The sequence below is a fragment of the Peromyscus maniculatus genome, chromosome 16, assembly GCF_049852395.1.
Source record: "Peromyscus maniculatus bairdii isolate BWxNUB_F1_BW_parent chromosome 16, HU_Pman_BW_mat_3.1, whole genome shotgun sequence".
NCBI classification, from domain to species: Eukaryota; Metazoa; Chordata; class Mammalia; order Rodentia; family Cricetidae; genus Peromyscus; species Peromyscus maniculatus.
The window spans coordinates 14,831,181-14,854,051 of record NC_134867.1 but is presented as its reverse complement, the minus strand read 5'-3'; the positions used below and the strand labels follow the sequence as shown (position 1 = coordinate 14,854,051).

General features: G+C 44.7%; 1 protein-coding gene across 1 annotated transcript in view; it reads left to right on the top strand.

Annotated features, from left to right (window-relative positions):
- Positions 1-7,798: 7,798 nt before the first annotated feature.
- The window catches only part of Slc22a16 (solute carrier family 22 member 16), a 40,841-nt gene continuing 25,768 nt past the window's right edge, over positions 7,799-22,871 (top strand). Inside the window, 6 exon segments of the mRNA XM_076553009.1 lie at positions 7,799-7,851; positions 15,744-15,808; positions 15,811-15,932; positions 15,935-15,963; positions 15,965-16,032; positions 16,035-16,188. Of these exon segments, the coding sequence (XP_076409124.1) occupies positions 7,799-7,851; positions 15,744-15,808; positions 15,811-15,932; positions 15,935-15,963; positions 15,965-16,032; positions 16,035-16,188 (491 nt within the window).

Here is a 22,871-nt window from a genome sequence, read left to right as displayed (position 1 = left end):
ATTGTTCATTACAAAGTAAAAAATTCCCACTCCTAAACACTTCAGAAGATGAGGAGTGTATCTACCCTCATACCAACACATCCTTTTCAATACTGCATTGTGTTTTGTTATATGGAAAACATCCATAATTTATTCAACTAGTTCTTTGTTAACATTTAGCCCCCAGTTGCTTATTTTTTGTTTTTTTATAAGTAATATTTGTTGAAAATTTTGCATAGAGATGTTTATGCATTTCTATGATTATTTCCTCATTTATGATATTTTGACACCTGATGATTATAATGGTAATGTGCATTTATTGTAACATTTTTTTGAAAGAATAAACTCATCTTTGTCTGAGGCAATTGAAACCTATTGATGCCTAACTAAAAACACTGGTAGAAAAAAAGAAAAAAGAATTTTTTTTTTTTTTTTAAGAGGAGGGCTGGAGAGATGATTCAGTGGCTAAGAGCACTGTCTGCTCTTCCAGAGGACCCAGGTTTGAGTGCCTGCATTCACATGACAGCTCCCAACTGACTGTAACTCCAGGGAATCCAGAGTTCTCTTCTGACTTCTCAGGCACAAACCATGCAAGTGACGCATAAATGTACATACAGGCAAAAACACCCAAGCCCATAAAATAAAACCTAAAAGAAGAGGGAAATTTTCATGTGAAATAGAGATGAGTTCAGTGGGATTAAACTAGCGTGGAAAGAGGAGCCTACACTATTTGATATGAATCTGAAATAACATTGAAAATTATATGCGACAATGGCTACAACTAGCAACCATAGACCAAAGCTCAGCTCTGAAGACCAGCCCAAAGTCCAGCTTCAAATATCAGTAACCAGACTTTGGCAGCACATTAACAGAATCATAGCATTAACAGTTAGGGCTTAGTGCGGGATTGCAAGGATTTCCCACAGTCGGGACATCTATTATTATGAGGAGAAAATTCTTTTCTTTTCCGTAGGAACTAAGAGAACATTTGATAAAAGCTGATATTCATTAATGGAAGATGGAGTCAACCAGCAACAGACGAACACTTTCATTCATGCATTTATTTCAGCCTAAAGCCCAGCAATGAACATAATGGGGATGTAATATATGTTTCCATTGAAGACAGAAGCAAGGAAAAGATATCTAGAAACAGTTAGTGCCCCTTAACAGTAGGCTGTATGTGCTACCAATTCAGTTAGCTAGAGGAAATTAGACATTAAATAGAGGTAATATGATTATTATTTGCAGATGTTACATCTAAAAATTTAAAAGAGTCATCTGAAAAATCATGTTAAACAATATTAGAAGCAATTTTGATGAAAAATAAATATGGAGACATAAACATTCTTTTAGAGAATTAGAAGATATAATAGAGGAACTTAGACAAAGTATATTTAATTTAAAAGAAATTTGGATGTTCTAGAACATTTTTTAAACATTCATGAGAGCTAGATGTTCTGTGTGTTTGGTGATCTGAGGGTCATGAGGGTAATAGACGGCCATGCACAGAGACACGGTCCTTTCCACAGCCAGCCAGGAAACCCAGACCTACAGCACTGGGCAGCCTTGGCCAGTTCCGTGCTTGACTAGAAAGATTCAACGTGACATTCGTGTCAACGCTAGTTTAATGCATCTCAGTGAAGACACTGCAGAGCATCTTTGAGACCAAGTACAATGCCTCTCACGTTAATACGAAGGAGAAACGGACAGGAAGAGACATGAAAACCATGAAAAAAGTAGTGGGAAGTAGCCCAGATATTAAACCTATAATAGGGGCTGCAAGATGCCTAAGCAGGTGATAGCACTTGCCACCAAACCTAGGGACCAATATCGTGGAAGAAGAGAATGGACTCATGCAAGTTGTCCACTGACCTCCACAGATGTGCTGTGGCATGTGGGACCTCCACTCTAATAAAGATTATAAACCTGTTATAAAGCCATGATGACTTTCTTGTATAGCATTGGCTTATGAGACGCAGCTCAGTGGAGGGGAGTATAAAATTCTCAGACATGGTAGAATCCATTTGCTGTTGTTCTGGTGTATGATGAAGGTGCATTTCAAACCAGAGGAGAGGAGGCAGTTTTTCAGTCAATGGTACTGGGACAATATGAGTGAGTTTCTGGAATTAAAGTTGCCTGTATATCTCATATGTCGTATCAAAATAAGTTCCTGGTGGATCAAAGCCTTACATATATGAAATAAAGAGAAATAAAAGAAGGCACAGACGTCGTTTTGTGTTGGAATGGAGAAGGGACACTAAGTGTAATGGGGAACCCAGAAGGCTTAAAACCAACCTTTGAGAAAATGAACCACATGAAAGTAAAACGTTCATTATGACAAGATCACCATAAACAAGTTCAAACCCCAAACCGAAAATGTGCCTTTCTTACTCACAAAGGTTTGATTTTTCTCTCCCAAGGGAGCCTCTATGAAACAATACCAGAGGTGAGGGTGTAGCTAGTGAAGTACTTGGCTAGCATTCAAGAGGTCCTGGACTTGACTCGCAAAAGCAATAGGAAAAATGTCAGCCCAAAGAAAAAGGTGTGACCTGCAGAGGAAAAGCACAAAAGACTCCTAAACACACAAGAAGACACTCACTTCCCCACACAGGAAACAAGACAGAAAATGATAGAGAAAGGACATTTCATATGTCAGTCTGGCAGCTCTCATGTTTGCTAACCCGGGGTGTAGGTGAAAGTCAGGAAAATGGAAGCATACTGCATAGAGTCAAAACTGGCACATGGACCGGAAAGGGAGATTTGCTGATGTCCATCAGCATTACAGATGTGAGTATCTGAGTTTCACTCAGTAATCCATTTCTAGGAATTTAACCAACAAACAACTCTCGCGTATGCAAGTGGCATTTCTTTTATGACAAAGTCATTCATCATAGAATCATTTACAATCATGAAAATTTGGAAGCAATCTAAATGTTTAGCAGTAGAAGTCTGGATAACAGACTGCAGGGGTACCTTCATATAATGGAAAGCTATCATGAAGTTTTTTCTTAGAGCAAGATTTAAGTTGGGCTATTTTTCCAGCTAGAGCATGGAGAGTTGAATAATCATTTGTATGAAAAAGAAGGGAATTATGTTTATTTTTATTTGTTTATGGATCAACTATTTCTTTTAAAATGATTTATTTTACTGTTTTTGAGTATGTGTCTGTGCATGGGTATGTGCATATGAGCGCAGGTGCCTGCAGAGGCCAGAAGAGGGTGTCAGAACCCGGAAGCTAGAATTACAGTGGTTGTGAGCCACGCAACATGGATGCTAGGAACCAAGCTCAGGTCCTCTGGAAGAGCATCACCGTTAACCCCTCTGCCATCTCCACATTCCAGAATCAAATATTTTTGTGTTGCTAGAGTTTTCCGCCTTGCCCACAGTCAGGACAAATCTTTGTCACCTGCCAGTCCCACAGCCGCTCAGACCCAACCAAGTAAACACAGAGACTTATATTGCTTACAAACTGTATGGCCGTGGCAGGCTTCTTGCTAACTGTGCTTATAGCTTAAATTAGTCCATTTCCATAAATCTATACCTTGCCACGTGGCTGGTGGCTTCCTGGTGACTTCACATGCTGCTGGTCATGGCGGCGGCTGCAGTCAGTCCTTCTGCCAGTGTCCTTTTATTTCTCCTCTCTGTTAGTCCCGCCTATCCTTCCTGCCTAGCCACAGCCGATCAGGTTGATCAATCAGAACAACTTGACATACAGACCATCCCCCAGCACAGCCAAGTGCAGACCATCTCAGACACCTGCACTCAGGCCCATGGTCCTAATCATCCTCTATGCGGACCTGCTGGGTAACGCCACAAAGAACCCAAGAAGGGCTCCCACAGGACATACAGAACATCTCACAGCATTTTTGAATGGATACCCAAGTGTCTCGGGTTGCAATAAAAGTTCCACAGATGAGGGTGACTTAGATAACAGAAATTTATTGTCTCACTCACCTAGTTTGGTTTCTGTTGCTGTGATAAAACACCGACCAAAAGCAACTTGGGGGAGTTTACAGCTTCCAGTCCTTCAAGGCTGGAGCTCAGGGTAGGACTGAAGCAGAAGCCATGGAGGGATGCTCCTGATCAGCTTGCTCTCCGTGGCTTTACTCAACTTGCTTTTTTATATAACCCAGGACCACCTGTGCAGGCATGACACTGACTACTGTGGCCTGGGCCCTACATCAGCCATCAATCAAGAAAATGCTCCCCAGAAATGCTCACAGGCCACTCTTATAGAGACAGTTCCTCAGTTGAGAGTCTGTCTTCTCGGGTGACTCTAGTTCACGTCAAGTTGGCAAAAACTAAACAGTACAACTGACCCCTTGTCAACTTGACACAAACACATCACTGTTAAACCATAACCTATCCTTTCTTGCTTATCCCCCAAGATACCAGGTTAATATCACAAAATAAAACATAGTATAACTTTAAAAGTTGCACACTGTAACAGTGTCACATAGAAGAGACAGCCTTCTGGAATCATTTAGCCAAGAGTAAGCCCAGTCCCCCTAACCAAGGGTCATCATTTCCATTTATTTACTTATTTGTTTGTTCGTTTATGTATTTATTTATGTATTTATTTATTTATGGAGCTGAGGACCAAACAAAGGGCCTTGCGCTTGCTAGGCAAGTGCTTTACCACTGAGCTAAATCCCCAACCCCTATTTATTTGTTTTGTGTAGCTTTGCACCTTTCCTGGAACTCACTCCGTAGCCCAGGCTGGCCTCGAACTCACAGAGATCCGCCTGCCTCTACCTCCCAAGTGCTGGGATTAAAGGCATGCGCCACCATTGCCCGGCCAATGTGTAGCCCAAGCTGGCCTTGAACTCCAGATCCTTATGCCTCTGCCTTCTTCAGTAAATCCTTCTGGCCTGCGCCGGCAGAGCTGGCCTGTTGTTCTTAAAGATAAGTTAAATTTAAAATTAAAGCGGAGTACAGTATGGTGACGTGGTGGAGGAGAAGATGCAGAAGTGATGGAGTCTCTGGAACAGGGTCAGAAGGGGAGTGGGATGGAGGCTAAAACAAAACTTACCTCTGGAATTTGCCCTCTAGCCAGGTTCTCTACGATCATGCACCCCGAGAAACTGCCGCAGATTACTGGGTTGTGGGGTGGATGGGGCAGGGGGCAGGGAGGCACGGCGTGAGAGAATTTCACCAAGGCATGCAGGATGGAATATCATCTGCCATTCCTCCCCATCATGCCAAATCCCTGGTGGCTTTGTTGGTGACTTCCTATGCATGACTGGATAGTATCTGTCCAGTATACTGGAAACTAGCCTTACAGCAATTCATCATCTGTAAATGGTGGAGGCTTTTCTGTCCCTCCTGGTCCCACAGCTGCTTTTAAAATAACCACTCAGAGGCTTACTATTAATTACAAACTGTTTGGCCTATTGCTCAGTCTTATTACTAACTAGCTCTTACAACTTAAATCAACCCATTTCTATTAATCTATGTTTTGCCACATGTCTTGTGGATTTACTTGTGTTCTAATACATTTTGCTCCTCCGGCGGCTGGCTGGTGCCTCTCAGGAGTTTGGGGTGAGTGCTGTGTGTGAGGATGAGTGAGGAGTTCAGGTGGCCAGAGAGGTAGTGATGAAGAGTGTGAAGAGTCAGAACTAGACTCCACCCTTCTTCATTTCCAGTTTGATTTACCTCCTAACCTTATACTTCTTGGCTGTTAACCAAAACAGCTTTTTACCAACTGATGAGAGCAACACACACTCACAGCGTACAGGAAGACATCCCACAACAATCGTCTTTTTTATTAGCATGGCTCTGGGCCACCCTTGTCTATCCATAAACTTAACCACTGTCCTTGCTCTGTCTTCTTTCTACTGCGGTGGTCCCTTGTGGGGAACTAGATATGATTCTAAGGCAAGGCTTCAAGGATGGTGTGGGTCTGGAGGCCACCGGGCTACAGGACATCAGAACAGTTTCCTGCCAAGGGTGCCAGTTACTCAATTTAGTGACTCCTTATACAGAGATGAAGCCACACACACAAACACTCTGAAAGCTGAGGCATCGGGCAAGACTCTTAGTCTCCTGCTTTTCCTACCTGCTTCCTCCCACATCTCTCCAGTCACTGATTAACCTATCTGTGTTCTCTGTTGGTGTCAATATGCATTTTTTTGTCGTTCTAAGGGGAAGCACACTGTTAGTAGACTCTTCCTTAGGAAGTCTGACCTTTGCCAGGTCATAAGAGAAGTTTGAGCTAGTCTCTTCCCTTCTTCCATCCAAGCATGGAAAAACTGCTATTCTAAGGACATTGCTTAAGTTTTGTATTATTATTTATTTATTTATTTATTTATTTATTTATTTATTTATTTATTTATTTATTTCCGAGACAGGGTTTCTTTGTGTAGCTTTGCGCCTTTCCTGGAACTCACTTGGTAGACCAGGCTGGCCTCGAACTCACAGAGATCCGCCTGCCTCTGCCTCCCGAGTGCTGGGATTAAAGGCGTGCGCCACCACCGCCCGGCTATTTTGTATACATAGATTTGTGCCCATTTATTCATCTAACACATATTTATCGCGCACCTAGTACATGTCAAAGTGGTTCCTGTCATGGAGCTTGTTTCTTATAGAAGTGAGATCAGGCTCTACAGGATGTATTATGTGTGTAATCAGGTTGAAGAAAAATAAAACAGAGCAGCCTGAAAGGAGGCTATACAGTAATGATGACAGGTATCACAGGAGCAGAAGCAACATCTAGACAATGGAGTGATTGGAGAGCCAGGAAGTTTCATGTAGAAGGAATAGTGAGTGTAAAAGTCCGGAGTTTGGGGTGAGTGCTGTGTGTGAGGATGAGTGAGGAGGCCAAGTGGCCAGAGAGGTAGTGATGAAGAGTGTGATGAGTCAGAGAAGCATTGGAGGAGGGGAGAGAGGGAGGGAGGAGGGATTCTAAGAGCCAGAGGTCAGGAGGGGGACCTGATCAAACAGTATTGCCTGGGTGTGACAAGACCATTCTACCCAACAGCTCACACCGACTGTGGCTCCCTGTACAAGACCTACATAAGAACAAGCCAGTTAATAGTTCAGCATAGTGGGAAGGAGTCCATCAGTCCTTTTTCTTTTGAAATTGTGTCTATAACTAGGTGTATGCACCTAAGTGCAGGTGCCTGTGGAGACCAGAAGAGGGCGACCAATTCCTGGAGCTGAAGTTACTGGCCGTTATCAGTGGTAGGTGCTCCGAGCAAGTGCTCTAACTGCTGGGCAGTCTCTCCAGGCTCTCAAGTTCGGTTTTAAAGGTTGAGCAACAAGAATGTTCTTTGGGGAAAAAAAAGTTATGGAGTGTGAATTAAAAGCCAAGTTGGCCTGCAGTCCTAACACTGAGGGCCATTGTTGGGGGCTGGCGGGTGGGCAGGGCAGGGCAGGGTAGGCAGCTCCTGAGTTGGGTGAGGACAGCTTGGCTACCGGGAGTGGAGTCAAGAAATAAATGTGCACTTAAAACCCACTATACAGTGGATTCTTAAGCATTAAAGTTTAGGGAGCAAGGGCGTGTCCTGCTGAAGATGGGGTGCTCTTGAAGTCTCGAGGCTAAGCCAGGGGCTTTGCTTTTATGAAACTTTCTAGACATGCAAATGCTTCCCTGGATCATGGAGATGTGGGAACAGTGTGGAGGGTGTGGGGAACCATCTGGCAGAGGTTGAAAGCACGTAGAATGGAGCAGCTGGGTATGTCCCGAGTCGCCACCCCAAGACGTGTGGGCTGCTGGGAAGGCAGGCAGGAGGCCACCCCGGCAGGGGCACCGGGGGGGGGGGGGGGGAGGGGAGGGGCGGGGGCAGGGCAGGCAGAGCGTCTGATCTGCTACAGGGACATGGAGTCCTGCAACGTGGAACTGATTTTTGACCACGTGGGACACTTGGGGAGGTAGGGAGGCAGAGAAGGACATGGGGCCAGAATGGGGCGGGTCACGCGCTGGGGGCGCAGGGGCATCTGTTCTGTCTGTTGGGATGGGGTTCTACAGCTTTCCACTCCCTCTTTGCCCCGCACATGCAGAGGCCTGGCCCACAGCCCCCCATGACCTGACTTGTCCTCTTGGCTTCTGGCCCCAGGAGGCTCTGGAGTCCATTTGGACTTGGTGGATGTAGGCAGTAGTCGCGCCCCTACGGGGAAATTGGGACTTGGGGTGCTCTCTAGATCATCGACTGGAAAAAGAAGACCATGACTGGGAGGCACAGTCACAGGTGTAGGCAAACTGCCAGCCCCACTGGTGTCCAGGATGACTACCTATTTTTGCTCCAGATGGCTCTCCCTCTGCCCGAGACGGTTCTCTGGGCTGGTTGTCATAAGATACCCAACACGTGCCAGGTACCCTGTGTAGGGAGCTTACGAACAGCTCTTGAGTTGATGCTCACTGCACAGGAGGGGTTGGCGTCTTTGTGTGAATGGCTGGGGAATGGAGGGGGTGGGGTTAAAGACCCGTCCGCAGCGGAGTGGCAGAGAGGAAGGGATCAACTCCCATGTACGAACTGTAATGGGCCTGGATGCTTCACTTACCACGTGCTCATCTGTAAAGTGGACATTGAAAAATAACGGCAGAAATATGGATTACGGTCAGAAGTGGCACGCACAGGTAGTTCCAGTGTGGGGGAGGTGACAGGACAGGAATGGACTGAAGATCCAGGCCAGCCTGGGCTACATAGGAAGACACTGTTTTATTTTTTATTTTTAATTTTTTTTATTTTTTTGTTACGTTGAACTATTTTATTGTTTTTCTGTGTGTGCGTGTGTGTGCATGCACATGCACAGGCACACACATGCATGCATGTGAGTACACTCTCATGCCATGGCGCATAAATGAATATCAGAGACAGCTGGTGGAAACTGGTTCTCTCCTTTTTTTTTTTTTTTTAAATGTTTTCATTGTAGAGCTCTTATTTCCTTGGTTAGGTTTATTCCAAGATGTTTTTGTTTGTTTGTTTGTTTTTGAGGAAGTTGTGAATAAGATTGTCTTTCTGGTTTCTTTCTTTCTTTCTTTCTTTTTTTTTTTTTAAATGCTGAATGCCGTTTATTGAAGGAGGGAAGAGGTCTTAAATACAGTCTTACAGCACAAGGGGAGAACCCCGGAGGGCAGAAGTTCGCTACTGATGTTTTACAATCTTGCATCTAAGCTGTTAAAGCCCATTATGCAGGATACAGGTGAAACCCAGGAGGGAATTAGCATAGGGAGGATATCAAGGTCAAGGTCAGCAAGCAAGGCAACAGTTACCCAAAATGGGGGCCAGGGACCTACTACAGGTTCCCCTTTTACTAATAAATGAGCTTCTGACTTAGGTTGCGTGGGACATCAGCAGGTCACCTTACCTGTCATGGAGACGCCTGCCCAGGCCACAAAGGCGCTCTGGAAGACACTGTTTTAAAAAGAAACAACAAAGAGCAAAGGTTACTGTGGGGTTTCTGTGGCCACTCTGGTCCTCACAGAAGTTCTACAAGATAGGACGGATGTAGTCATGCCTTATTTTCCCCTTGTATGGAGGAGCTGACTAATCATGTAGTAGTCCGTGTTTGGTTAAGGGTCTAGGTTAGAAATCACTCAATAGCCAGGTGCCATGTCTCCTGCCTGTAATCCCAGGGAGACTGATGCAGGAGAATGCTGTGTTTGAGGCCAGCCTGGCCTCCCCAGCAAGTTCTAGGCCAGTCTGGACTGCTGTGGGATGTTCTGTATGGCAAATGTGTTGCTCTGATTGGTCAATAAATAAAACACTGATTGGCCCATGGCTAGGCAGGAAGTATAGGCGGGACTAACAGAGAGGAGAAAAGAAAGAACAGGAAAGCAGAAGGAGATACTGCCAGCCACCACCATGACAAGCCACATGTGAAGATGCTGGTGAGCCACAAGCCATGTGGCAAGGTATAGATTTATAGAAATGGGTTAATTTAAGATATAAGAACAGTTAGCAAGAAGCCTGCCACAGCCATACAGTTTGTAAGCAATATAAGTCTCTGTGTTTACTTGGTTGGGTCTGAGTGGCTGTGGGACTGGCGGGTGAGAGAGATTTGTCCTGACTGTGGGCCAGGCAAGAAAACTCTAGCTACAAATGGCGCCCAACGAGTTGGCAAGAGTTTCCACCTAAAACCTGAGAAAAGATTCTAAAACGGAGCTAAAAACAGCTTCCTAATTGTCTCTTTCAAATGAGTGGCAGCTGCCGGTTTGAGCTACTTGTGGGTTCCTGGTGTGCGAGCTTGGTCTGCAGTATGGCGGGAATGAGGCCTCTGCAAGTGGCACATTAAGCTGCGTGGTGGATTTAGCCTTTGCTAGTACAAAACAAAAAAAAAAAAACAAAAACAAAAAACAAACAAACAAACAAAAAAAAAGAAGTTTCTGGGCTACACACTGCTTGGATAAAAGCATAGACCCACGATAGCTCCAAGAGCTGGTGGTAAACATAACACCGCCATGTTGGGAAGTTGAGGTGGGCAGAGCCAGCAGCCATAGTGCCGTTTCAGTCTTACAAATGCTGCAGTGTAAAGCAATAAATTCACAATAAGAGAGATTCAGATGGAATAGTTTACAATGTGTGTAAAATATACGTAGGCTTGAAAGAGACAAAAAGGGTGATATATACAGTTATATAAACAAATACATAGTTTTAAAAAATAAAGCCTTTAAAGAGACAATAAAATTAATATAAAAAATAAGCCAAATAAAGATGAATATTACACAGAGAATCTGGATTGTGTTGTCTTTGGGACTTTTAACTGCAGAAAAACATTTGATCGTAAAAGATGTTGAGTTACACCAATATGTACATTTTAAAGATTCCTTAACTTCAAAATTTGGATGTAAGGATGTGTTGCTTTGGAAAGGAGACTCTGCTTTTGTTCCCACAGAAAGCCAGAGGCTATGGATTTGTTCCAGATTAAGATACATCAGGTTTGACCAGCCAAGCGCCCTGAAAGGTCTTCAATGACACCATGACCCAGATGATCCAACATCCAGAATGGTTTGAAGGCAACTGGCTCAGACAATACAGCCTCATGGACTATTCCATAATCCTAAAATTTTCTTTGTGTCCCCATAAGATATAGTGCCACCCTCCAGCAGGAAGTAGTAAGAGAAGCTACGCCCAAATTCCCAAATTATATGTAATTTTACTTTGTTAGGGTTAAAACCTTCCTTTTTGAGAAAAAAAAAGGGGGGGGGAGTGCTGTGGGATGTTCTGTATGGCAAATGTGTTGCTCTGATTGGTCAATAAATAAAACACTGATTGGCCCATGGCTAGGCAGGAAGTATAGGTGGGACTAACAGAGGAGAAAAAGAACAGGAAGGCAGAAGGAGACGCTGCCAGCTGCCACCATGACAAGCCACATGTGAAGATGCTGGTGAGCCACAAGCCATGTGGCAAGGTATAGATTTATAGAAATGGATTAATTTAAGCTATAAGAACAGTTAGCAAGAAGCCTGCCACGGCCATACAGTTTGTAACCAATATAAGTCTCTGTGTTTACTTGGTTGGGTCTGAGCGGCTGTGGGACTGGCGGGTGAGAGAGATTTGTCCTGACTGTGGGCCAGGCAGGAAATCTCTAGCTGCATTGGACTACAGAGGGAGAGTCTGTTCCAACTGGAATCTGTACCACTGGGTCACTCAGGGACCATGCACGGGCAGTGAGTGCTGCTGTCCCCAGCAACTCCCTCCCCCCACCCCCAGCAGCTGTTCCCATTGTCCTCAGGGTCAGACACTGCTCCCTGGGTGTGAGAAGGGGGTCAAAGCATTTGTAGACATGGCTTGTAGTTGGCCACGGTGATGTATATGAAAGTCTTACTATCTAGTAGGTTCTCAGGAAGTCCAGGCTTGCTCTAGTTCCCTGTGACAGATGGTGAGCAGGGCTGACTTGGGGATCAGCTTGCGGCAGGGAAAATGGTCCAATGTCTGTAGCAGAAAGTGAGGTCAGTGTGCCTGTTATATGCCATCCCATGCTTTTGCCATTGGTTCTCGTTGGTCTTTTTGTGTATGTGTGGTATGGATATGTATGTGTCTGTGTGTGCACATGTATGTGCAAGTGGAGGTCAGAGGTCAGCTGTGGAAGTCCTCCTCAGTTGCCCTCCATTTTATTATTTTAATGAAATTTATTTATTTATGTGTAAATGTGTGTGTGTATGTGTGTGTGTGTGTGTGTCCACAGAGGCGGGAGTGGGGGCTGTCATATCTGTTGGAGCTGGAGTGAATGGCGTTTGTGAGCTGCCTTATGTGGGTGGCGGGATGGGATTCTGGTCCTTTCATATGGCAGTGTGTAGTGGGTAGCCATTCCAGCTTTGACCTGGAAGTTCCAATCCCCACTGAGGCTTCGGTAACTGTCTCACCGACAAGGCGGGGCTGAGAGAGGATGCTGAAGACCCGAGATCCATTTTAAATTCAGTATTCTGCTTAAGAAGAGAAAAAGATGTCTCAAAAAAAAAAAAAAAGGGAAAATAAAAAATGGAATGTATAGGTATAAGATATTAAGGTAGATTATTGTATACACTACTAAACAAATGTAGTAAAATAGCAGCCTTAGATAATTTGCTCTGTAATGAATTCTTATATGTTGATACAAATATAAACTATTTTTATATTCCTGTTTAAGATAATTTGTATATTGATACAAATACAGAACTATATTTGTTATAGTGTATACATATTTCTACTCTTATTTGAAATATTCATATATTGATACAAATGTAAATTTATATCTGTCATACTGTATGTATGTTCTACTTCTGTTTAGGATATTCGATATATTGGTATATATTTAAGATTATTGTCATATTGCATATTGCACTATACATTCCTACCTCTGTTATAAATATCTTGTGTATTGTCACAATTTTGAAGTCATCATCCTTTACCATACATTTGCTTATAGACTGCTTACCTTGTTTACATGAAACCTTAGTCCTTAGGTTATTTAGGTAGATAAGACTTATAGATTTATAGTTGCCTATGCCTGTCATCTCTATAGTTATGTTAGTTAGGTTATCCAGATTTACAGATACATAGGTCAGATGGACAAGTAAACTTCAAGCACTCCATAGACCTAGAGAATATGGCATTTAAATAACGTAGAATTCTGTTGACGTGAGACACAATTGCTCCTGGCTGCACCAATTTGATCCCGAGAGAATGTTGGGCTTCTAAGACATTTCCATCTGGAAGTTTGTCTTCTTGACACAAAATAGCCTACTGGGCAAAGAACTGCCCTTGCCTCAACTGCTGACAGTACGAATGCTGTCCTTTCTGGACAAGCGGGACACAAGGAAAAGTGACTTCTGAACTCTGCCAAGACAGGGTAAGATGGTCTTTCAGAATTCCTGCTTTTGAAAATGGTCTGTCAGATACTCTAGGCCTGTAGCCAATTTGAACGCACCAACAATGCTGAGAAACATTAGGTGATTGTCCAGGCTGCCAGCTGTCTCTGTCTACTCTTGCAAGATTTCTGAAAGTTGCTTACATCCATCTTCCATTTCTCAGGGATCATTATATTCCTTCTCAGGTCTTTGATGTGATTGAAGACTAGCAGTTATAGTTACAACTTAGTATATATATATTATCTTAGATAGACCATATTAAGTATTAGATTCAGGTTCTTTTGGAATGATCTTTGTAACATGCCATTTACCTACGCTCTAGACTTCTCTGGATTTTAGTATGTGTTTCTTGCTTGATATTGTTCGCATTGGTGGTAGTTCCATCTTATCTAGGTCATTATCCCTCATTACTCCTGGACAATATTTGATACCATTCCTTTGTATATAGTCTTGTATTAGTTTAGAACCTTCTTATTTAGACAAAAGGGGGAGATGTAGTGGGTAGCCATTCCAGCTTTGATCTGGAAGTTCCAACCCCCACTGAGGCTTTGGTAACTGTCATGCCTACAAGGTTGGGGCTGAGAGATGATCCTGAGGGCCCTGAAGACCCAGATTCCAGATGTGCTGGCTCTCATGGTTCCTGGACCCTGGACACTGGAGGTAGACCGAGCAGAGCTCTCCAGAGAACACCGCTGGACTGCGCTTCACCTTTCTCAGACCCTGTTGCCTATCCCTTCACTTGTAAGTTACCCCTCAAAATAAACCTCACTTTTAACTACGTGGAGTGGCCGTAATAATTTCACCAACAGCAGTAAGTGCTCTTCCCTGCTGAGCCTTCTCTCCAGCTCCTCCATCCTACTTCTTAAGACAGGGCCTCTCACAGCATCGGGAGCTCACTTAGAGACTGCCCATGGCCAGCAAAGTCTCAGGGTTCCTCCCAGTCACCACACCAACACTGGTTTTATACATACTTGCTGCTCACCTGGCTTTCTATGTGAGTGCTGGGATCTGAACTCAGGCCCTCCTGTTTGTGTGGCAGGGTACTTCACCAACCATGCCGTCTCCTTCACCACTAAATTCATGTTTAATGGTCACACAAAAACACAGCATTGCACGGATTGCTAGGGTAACATCTCATTATTATTTACAGCTAGAGGAAGAGGCTGCGTGTGGCTGCTTAGTTTCCTACGGAAAACTAGTGAACGCACTATGTGGCAAGCCCTGATTGCTCCCCTTGTCTCAGTGGGTGTTACTAGGGAAAGGAAGCGTGTCTATGCAAATCACCTTTGAGATGATCATGGAGTATGAGGTCTCGGGTGGAGCCACTCCATAGGATGAGAATGGTTGGGTACAATCCCAAAGGCTTCAGATAAACAGCATATCTAGTTTGCTCTTCTATTGCTATGATAAAAATATTGATGAAAACCAGCCCGGGGAGGAACAGCTTTATTAGGTTTAAATGTCTTGCTTGGTCATAGTCCACTGAGGGAAGCCAAGAACTCAAGGCAGGAACCTGGAGGCAGGAGCTGTTGCAGAGGTCATGGAGGGGTACTGCTCACTGGCTTGCTCCTCATGGCTTGTTCAGCCTGTTTTCTTATAGCACCCAGGACCACCTGCCCAAGGATGGCACTGCCCACAGTGAGCTGGGTCCCCCAAAGCAAGAAAACCCACCACCGATATGCCTACAGGCGAATCGGATGGAAGCATTTTCTCCATTGAGATTTCCTCTTTCCAAATGACTCTTGTGTCAAGTTGAAAAACAAATACTAATGGGTACACCGTGGCTCTCTTTAAATTTCACACCCAGATTCTGCATCTCCCAGGTGTCAGCATGTGCTGCCTGTAACTTTAACCAGTCGCTTGCTGAGAACCAGCCAAGCTCTCAATGTTCTGCAGTTAGAGGCAGAATGAAAAAACTTAAGTTTGGGGCCGTGGATGTTGACTTCTGGTCACAGCGAGAGCAGGTTTTATTGTTTTCAAGGGTAAATGGTGACACCTGGTGCTCTAATTGCATGTTGAAAAGTAGAGATACGCTCACGTATGGTTTAGAAAAATTATTACATAAAAAATTTTCTTAAGTTAAATTGGCTTTCCAGTCTTCCCCATGACTTATTTGCCAAGTAAAGGTCATTTGGTTAATAAACTTGAACTAGCTTGCAAACTTGTATGTTGCAATGACTTAATGAGATGAGGGTGGAACTAAAATTTAGTGCATGCACTTGAAAAAAATGTATGTGTGTGTAAATATATATGTATATATATATATATATATATATATATATATATATATATATATATATTTACACACATACACACTCTTAAGAGAGAAGCACCTATAATTATTTTTGCATTTACCCATCTATATGTGTATAAGTGTATTAAGGTTAAGCAGATGGAGTCCCTCTATACTTACTTGTGTCCTTTTCCTATCCATAGGCCAGATATAACAACCAGTCCTCTCTCCTCTTTACAGGTTCCAGATAGTCCTGCATCTCATTCGTGTCTGCCAGAACATCTCCTGTGGCATCCAGTACACGTCGATTATCCTGAGCATGCCTGTAAGCCCCCAGGCAAAGTTCGGAAGGCTGTTTCCCACATCTTAGCTGCTTGGAGGTTGGAGGACATACGGACCCTGAGGTCCCCAGGCCAGAAAGATCACGTTACAGAGCGGAGCTGCAGGATGGGGAGATCTGGGAGATGTAGCAGGAGCTGGAGGGAGAACACGTCCCATTTGGGCTATGAGTGCAGTGACTATAATCTCGACATTGCTATGTATGTGACCAAATTAAATGGAGAAGTTCTGTGGGGAGCAGCCTGAACCTGGTCTGCAACCAGAAATGGTATGCAAACATGATCCAGCCCTTGTTTATATTTGGCATGTTGCTGGGAGCAATTATTTTTGGCTACCTTTCTGACAGGTAAAAATGAAATATTTAGCACTGTTGCATGGTGTAGGGTTCAGTTTTCTGTCTGGGTTTCCTGGCGGGACAGAGCATCACATTCAAAGCTCCTGTTATTTTCATACTTCCTATCTAAAGTGTACCCTCTTGCTGATCCGGCACTAAGGTGTGCAGAGTAACACAGTGGTAATTGAGCAGCTTGCCTGGGCTTTGATGCTGTGTGTACTGCCTGTCAGCTGCGCTTGCTGGGAAAATTGACTCGCTCACCTGTTTCCGAATCCTACTTTATAAGCTGAGCTCCTCCAAAAAAATCATTCACCCTGAAGCCTTCTTGAAAAGATAAATGCAGAAGAAACTACTCCAGACATATAGCCACTTGACGGATAATGGTTATTTCTTTGTTTATTTTTCCTTTAAACAGACTTGATTTTAAAGAGAGGTAGCCTGGCCTTAGGCCATAGTATCTATAAATATGAAAATCTGATTCGCTGGTTTGTGGAAGTCTCTTCGCGCTGCCGTAGCAAGAATGCCACATATTGGTAATTTATTAACAATAGGGATTTATTTCTCACTCCTGGGGACTGGGATGTCCTGGATAAAGGCGTCGGAAGGACTTATGGCTGGTGAAGGGCTGCTGTCTGCTTCCAAGATGGTGTCTTGTTGCTGCAGTCTCCAGAGATTAATACGATGTCCTCACACAGAAGCGGGGAGGGGATGGGAGGGCTGGAGAATTACCCCGTCAACCTTGAGTCCTTTTATAAGGGTCTAATTCCATTCAGGAGGAAGGAGTCCTTGTGAAACGATCATCTTGGGCATTTGGGGGATTGTATTTCAACACTAATTTTGGAGGGCATGCCATCATACAAATCACAGAACAGTCATGTTTTTAAGCATTCACACTAAAACAAATGTAGAACTCTAAAATAAGGCAAACTTCATCTTGGACGTACAGACTCCTCTTTTAAGTGCCTCTGCTAAAACAGAGATGGATGTGTTCGGTCTTCACAGCTTTGAGTTTTACAAGTGTTTTGGGCATTGGGGACTTAAAGACAACAGCCGAAGTCAGAAAGCCTTGCCTCTAGGGGATAGCAACCCAAGACAGCTGGGGAATGTGTCTGAAGAGAATAGCAGGACTTTGTCGTGGCTGGGGCCATTCCTGTTACTGTGAAAGCTCGTAGGTGCTGAGATTGCTGTTTTCATCTGGCAGATGGGCGCACAAATTACCATCTAGGCATTTTCGGTTGAAATGTGCTCAGCGCTCGAGGCTGAAACTAAACATATTTCACGCAGATGCAATCTGTGCACTGAGTAAATGTGCTGAGATACCTTTGCTCCATAGAACGGATGCTGAAAAACCCACATCAGGAATGAAAGATGTGAACTCAAAAGCAAACTGAGTTCTTTCCCCTGTGTCTGGCAGATTCAAAGCAGGTTTTCTTCTCTTCCTTCCTTCCTTCCTTCCTTCCTTCCTTCCTTCCTTCCTTCCTTCCTTCCTTCCTTCCTTCCTTCCTTCCCTTCCTCCTTCCCTCCCTCCCTCCCTCCCTTCCGTTCTTCCTTTTTCCCTCTTTCCCTCTCTCCCCCCCCCTCTCTCTTTCTTTCTTTTTCTTTTTTTTAAGACAAGGTTTCTCTGCATAGCTTTGGAGCTTGTCCTGGAACTCACTTGGTAGCCTAGGCTGGCCTCAAACTCACAGAGATCTGCCTGCCTCTACCTCCCGAGTGCTGGGATTAAAGGCGTGCACCACCACTGCCCGGCTCAAGGCAGGTTTGAACAGCAGAAGAGAAGGATGGATAAAGGAAACGACCAGATGCAGAAGTAGGGCCAGCATTGGGTACTTTCTATAGAGGTGGGTGGTATAGTGATGTGAGTTGAGAAAGACCAGTTGGAAGCCACGATGTAAACAATGGAGGGTGGAGGGAAAGCAGGGAAAGTGGACAGGGAAGGGCGAAGGCTTATCTGGGAGGCATTCTGAAACGATATAGTGATGACTATGCAGGGAGCGGGGGAGGCTGGTGTGTGAGTGTGCGTGTGCGCGTGCGTGTGTGCACGCGCACATGTGCTAAGATTTAGAAGCCTGGGTAGCGGGTGATGTCACCAGAAGGTACTAGGACAGAGAGAAGGGCATGCCTGGTCCTTTAGCAGCTTGCACTGTCTCTGGATACTGGAAAAGATGGGCATGGGACATTCAAAGTTAATACCACCTGTAATCATGATGAAAGACTGTAGCCCCACAGGGCTGTAGAGTGCAGGGGAGTGACCTGGACCGGAAGACACGAAGACAGGTAACAAGCCGGCGGTGCAGTCCGTCTGTTACATGACGAAGTAAATGCAAGCTGGCTGTCGACGCCATGGGTTCAAGAGAAGGTTATCGTTTAGGATGAAGAGATCAAACTGTAAGGAAGGAGCTAGAAAAGACAGAAAAGAAGATCCAGGTAGATTAGGTGGTGGAGGAGGTGGGAGGGTGCTGGCTGTATAGGCAAGTGGGCAGGACAGGAAGCCGAGGGTCATCCTCTTTGATGGTCTACGGTCATCAGAGGTGGCTGCTCTCCTGCAGAGAGTGAAGACATCGGTGGCGTGGCAGAAGGGCCTCATCGGCAACAGTTAAAAGAGTTTCTGGTGCTGTTCAGGTCTCAGATGGCACTCGGAAGCACCCCGCTCATGAATTCAGCCAGCAGTCCCTACTGATGTGTGTGGAAGCTGAGGGAGGAGCCTAAGGAAAGCTCTGCAGGATGATTTGTGTCAACTTCACACAAGCTAGTGTCATCTAAAAGGAGGGGACCTCACCTGAGAAAACGGCTCCATAAGATCCGGCTGCAGGGCGTTTTCTTAGTGATTGATGGAGGAGGGCCCAGCCCATTGAGGGTGGTGCTATCCCTGGGCTGGTGGTCCTGGGTGCTATAAGAAAGGAGGCTGAGCAAGCCACGGGGAGCAAGTCAGTAAGCAGCACCCCTCCATGGCCTCTGCATCAGCTCCTGCCTCCAGGTTCCTGCCCTGCTTGAGTTCCTGTCCTGTAATGATGAACTGTGATGCAAAAGTGTAAGCCAAATAAACCTTTTCCTCCCCAGCTTGCTTTTTGGTCATGGTGTTTCATCACAACTATAGAAACCCTAACTAAGAGAAGTTGGTACCAAGATTGTAGGGTGTTGCTGTGACAGACGGGACTGTGTTTTTGGGAGGACTGTGGAAGGACTTTGGAACTTTAGGTTAGAAAAGCCATTGAGTGCTTAATGCTTGGTGAGCTGTTCTGTGGGAACTTGGAAGACAAGGGTGGTGAGGATGGAGGCCTGCTTTGTGGAGTTCCCGAGGGAAATTTAAAGGCTCTACGGGGCCCTTTTGTTATTTTGAATTAAGATTCTGTGGTGCTGGTGAGCTGGGGCTGAAGAATCAGCCGTGATTAACAAGATCCCAGAACCACTAAAGCAAAACTTTACTTTTCTGGGATACTTGATGCTGGTCAGCTGGAGCTGAGAATTTAGTGGTGATTAAGAAGAGACCAGCTTCCTTGCTTGGCAGTGATGGCGCATGCCTTAAATCCCAGCACTTGGGAGGCAGAGGCAGGTGGATCTCTGTGAGTTCAAGGTCAGCCTACTTTACAGAGCAAATTCCAGGACAGCCAGGTATACATAGAGAAACCCTGTTTTGAAATAGAGAGAGAGAGAGAGAGAGAGAGAGAGAGAGAGAGAGAGAGAGAGAGAGAGAGAGAGAGAGAGATGAAATCTTCTGGGAAGCATTTCCTGAGAGTCAGTGCATTCCAGAGGTGGCCAAGGTTGTACCTTTTGCCGGCAGCTGGACTTGGTCATGTGTAAGAGTCACCCAGATGGTACTGGTTTTGATGGAGAGCCCCTGAGGCTTGGCACTGTGAGGGGCCAGGAGAGGCCATTGGTGAAGCTGCAGCCTCAGTGGCATTTGAAGCCCTGGACTGAAGGGGTCATGCAGAGAAGCTGAGGCTTGGCACCACGAGGAGAACCTATGAGAGGCTCTTGGTGAAAGTGCAGCCCAGTTGCAGCAGAAGACCCAGCGTTTTGGAGATGTCAGTACCATGGGATGACCACCAAGAACAGCAGCAGCAGTGGAGTGGAGCCAGCTGGAGCCTAGAAGACGAGCTGTGTGTGCTGCAGAGGGCGGGGCTGGAGAAAAGACTCAAGCTCCTTGGAGGAGTCCAGAAGATCGTGAGTGGATCTCGGATAATTGATATTTGAGTTATTTATATTGTTGGAATTTGGTTTTGCTTTGATTTGATTATGACTGTGCTCTGGATCTTCCCTCCTGATGCATTGACTTTTGATTTTACAAGATCCCAGGGTTGAGAGACTTTGAATTTTAAAAGGCTTTGGATTTTTAAAGAGACTGAATTGTTGAAGACTGTGAGACTTTTAAAATTTGGAATATTTTATATTGTGATGGTCATACTAATGTGAGATCTTGGGGATAAACAAGAAAGGAAAGGTTAATGGTGATGTGGCTTAAAGGTGATGTGTCTGTGTGTCAAGTTGACAAGGGGGTCAATTGTCCTGGCTAGTTTTATGTCAGCTTGACACAAGCTAGAGTTATTTGAAGGGAAAGAACCTCAACTGAGAAAATGCCTTCATAATATCGATCCGGCTGTAGGATTTTCTTAATTAGTAAGGCCCCAGCCGCCCATTGTGGGTGGTGCCATCCCCGGGCTAGTGGTCCTATAATCTATAAGAAAGCAGGCTGAGTACACCATGGGGAATAAGCCAGTAGGCAGCACCCCTCCATGGCTTCTGCATCAGCTCCTGATTCTGGGTTCCTACCCTGTTTGAGTTCCTGTTCTGACTGGACTATGATATGAAAGTGTAAGTAGAATAAACTGTTTCCCCCCCAATTTGCTTTTAGTTATGATGTTTCATCACAGCAATAGGATCCTTAACTAACACAAAGGCCGTGGCCATGACAGTTTCCTGTGTAATTGTATTTCATTTGCTGTCCCAAGTAAACCTACTAACCAGAATACATGCATCCATATTTATATTTACCTCCTTAAAACTATTTGCCAAGGATTACACACAGGGAAGAGTGTATTTTCAAATCAGATATCTGCCAAGAATTTTGTTTCCAAGATATACATAATTTTCTTCTTGTGGGGTGGGTTTGAGAAAGGGTCTCTGTACATAGTCCTGGCTGTCCTAGAACTATTTAGGTAGACTGGGCTGGCCTCAGACTCACAGAGATCCACATGCCTTTGCCTTCTGAGTGCTGGGATTAAAGGTATGTACCACCACACTTGCAAAAATATACATAACTCTTAAAATTCAACATTAAAAAATAATTTAAAACCACACAAGAGACTCAGGATCAATATTTCACTAAGAATAAGTACAGATGGCCAATAGACACTTGAAAAAGTTCTCAACATCATGAATCATTAGCACAATGTAGCAGGGCCATGGTGGCATACTGGTTCCTTCTCACTGGGATGGCTGCAGGTAACCCACAGGCACTGGTGAGAATGTGGAGGAACGGTGACTCCCAGTGCTGGTGAGGCGGTAAAACCAGGGCAGCCATCTTGGAAAAACAGTTTGGCGGTTCTACAAAAAGTCAAACGGAGTGAATAAACCCAGGAGAGTCGAAAGCAAGTTCCCGAAAAACATTGTTCAGGAATGCTCAGAGCAACATTAAAAGAACCAAAGTGTGTGCTCACCGAGGAATTGAAAACCCGAGGGAATATTACTCAGCTATAAGAAAGAAATGAAGTACTGAGTCACGCTGTGAATCATGAGAACACGATGCCAGTTTAAATAAGACAGACAGAAGGCCACATGCTGTTTATTCCACTTAGATGAAGTTTCCCAAAAGGGCCAAGGAGACAAAATGTATTGGTGGTTTCCAGAGGTTAGGAGGACAGGGAATGGGGTGTGGGGGCGCCTCAGTTCACCTCTTCTGGGGAGGTGATGTGTAGGTCTCAGAATAAGACAGACTATGGTTGCACAACTTCGTGAATCTACTAAAAACTGCCATCTTTACCCAGAAAGGCTTTAGTTTAAGGCATTTGAATCCTATCAAAATGTCAGGAATGTTACTTGATTTTTTTTCCCTCAAGAAATCCCCCCCTCAGTTATGATACTACTCAGGAGTGGAAGGTAGCAAGATGCCAGTGTTATTTTGAAAGATTTATTTATTTTAATTTTATGTGTATGAGTGTTTTGCCTGCATGAATATATGTACCACCTGCATGCCTGGTGCCCACAGAGGCCAGAAGAGGATGTCAGATCCCCTGGAACTGGAGTTACAGACAGCTGTGAGCTGTCATGCAGGTTCTGGGCAGTGAGTCCTGGTCTCTGCAAGAACAGCCAGTCCTCTTAACTTAACCACAGAGCCCCAGGGATCTTTCAGGCCCCAGGGGTCATATATGTGTGTGTGTGTGTGTGTGTGTGTGTGTGTGTGTGATTTATTTACTTTTATGTCATTTACACTGGTATTTGCCTGTATGTATGCCTGTGTGAGGGTGTCAGATCTTGGAGTTAGAGACAGTTGTGAGCTGCCACATGGGTGCTAGGAATTGAACCCGGGTCCTCTGGAAGAGCAGTTAGTGCTCTTAACCACTGAGCCATCTCTCCAGCCCCAGGGATCAGTTTCTAAAGGTGGTTAGCTGTGGCAGTCTCAACTGGTGGAATCAGCCAGCAGGGAAAATAAACAAACAGGGTGGAAGGCTGGGAAAGGGCAAATTTTCACTCAATTCTAA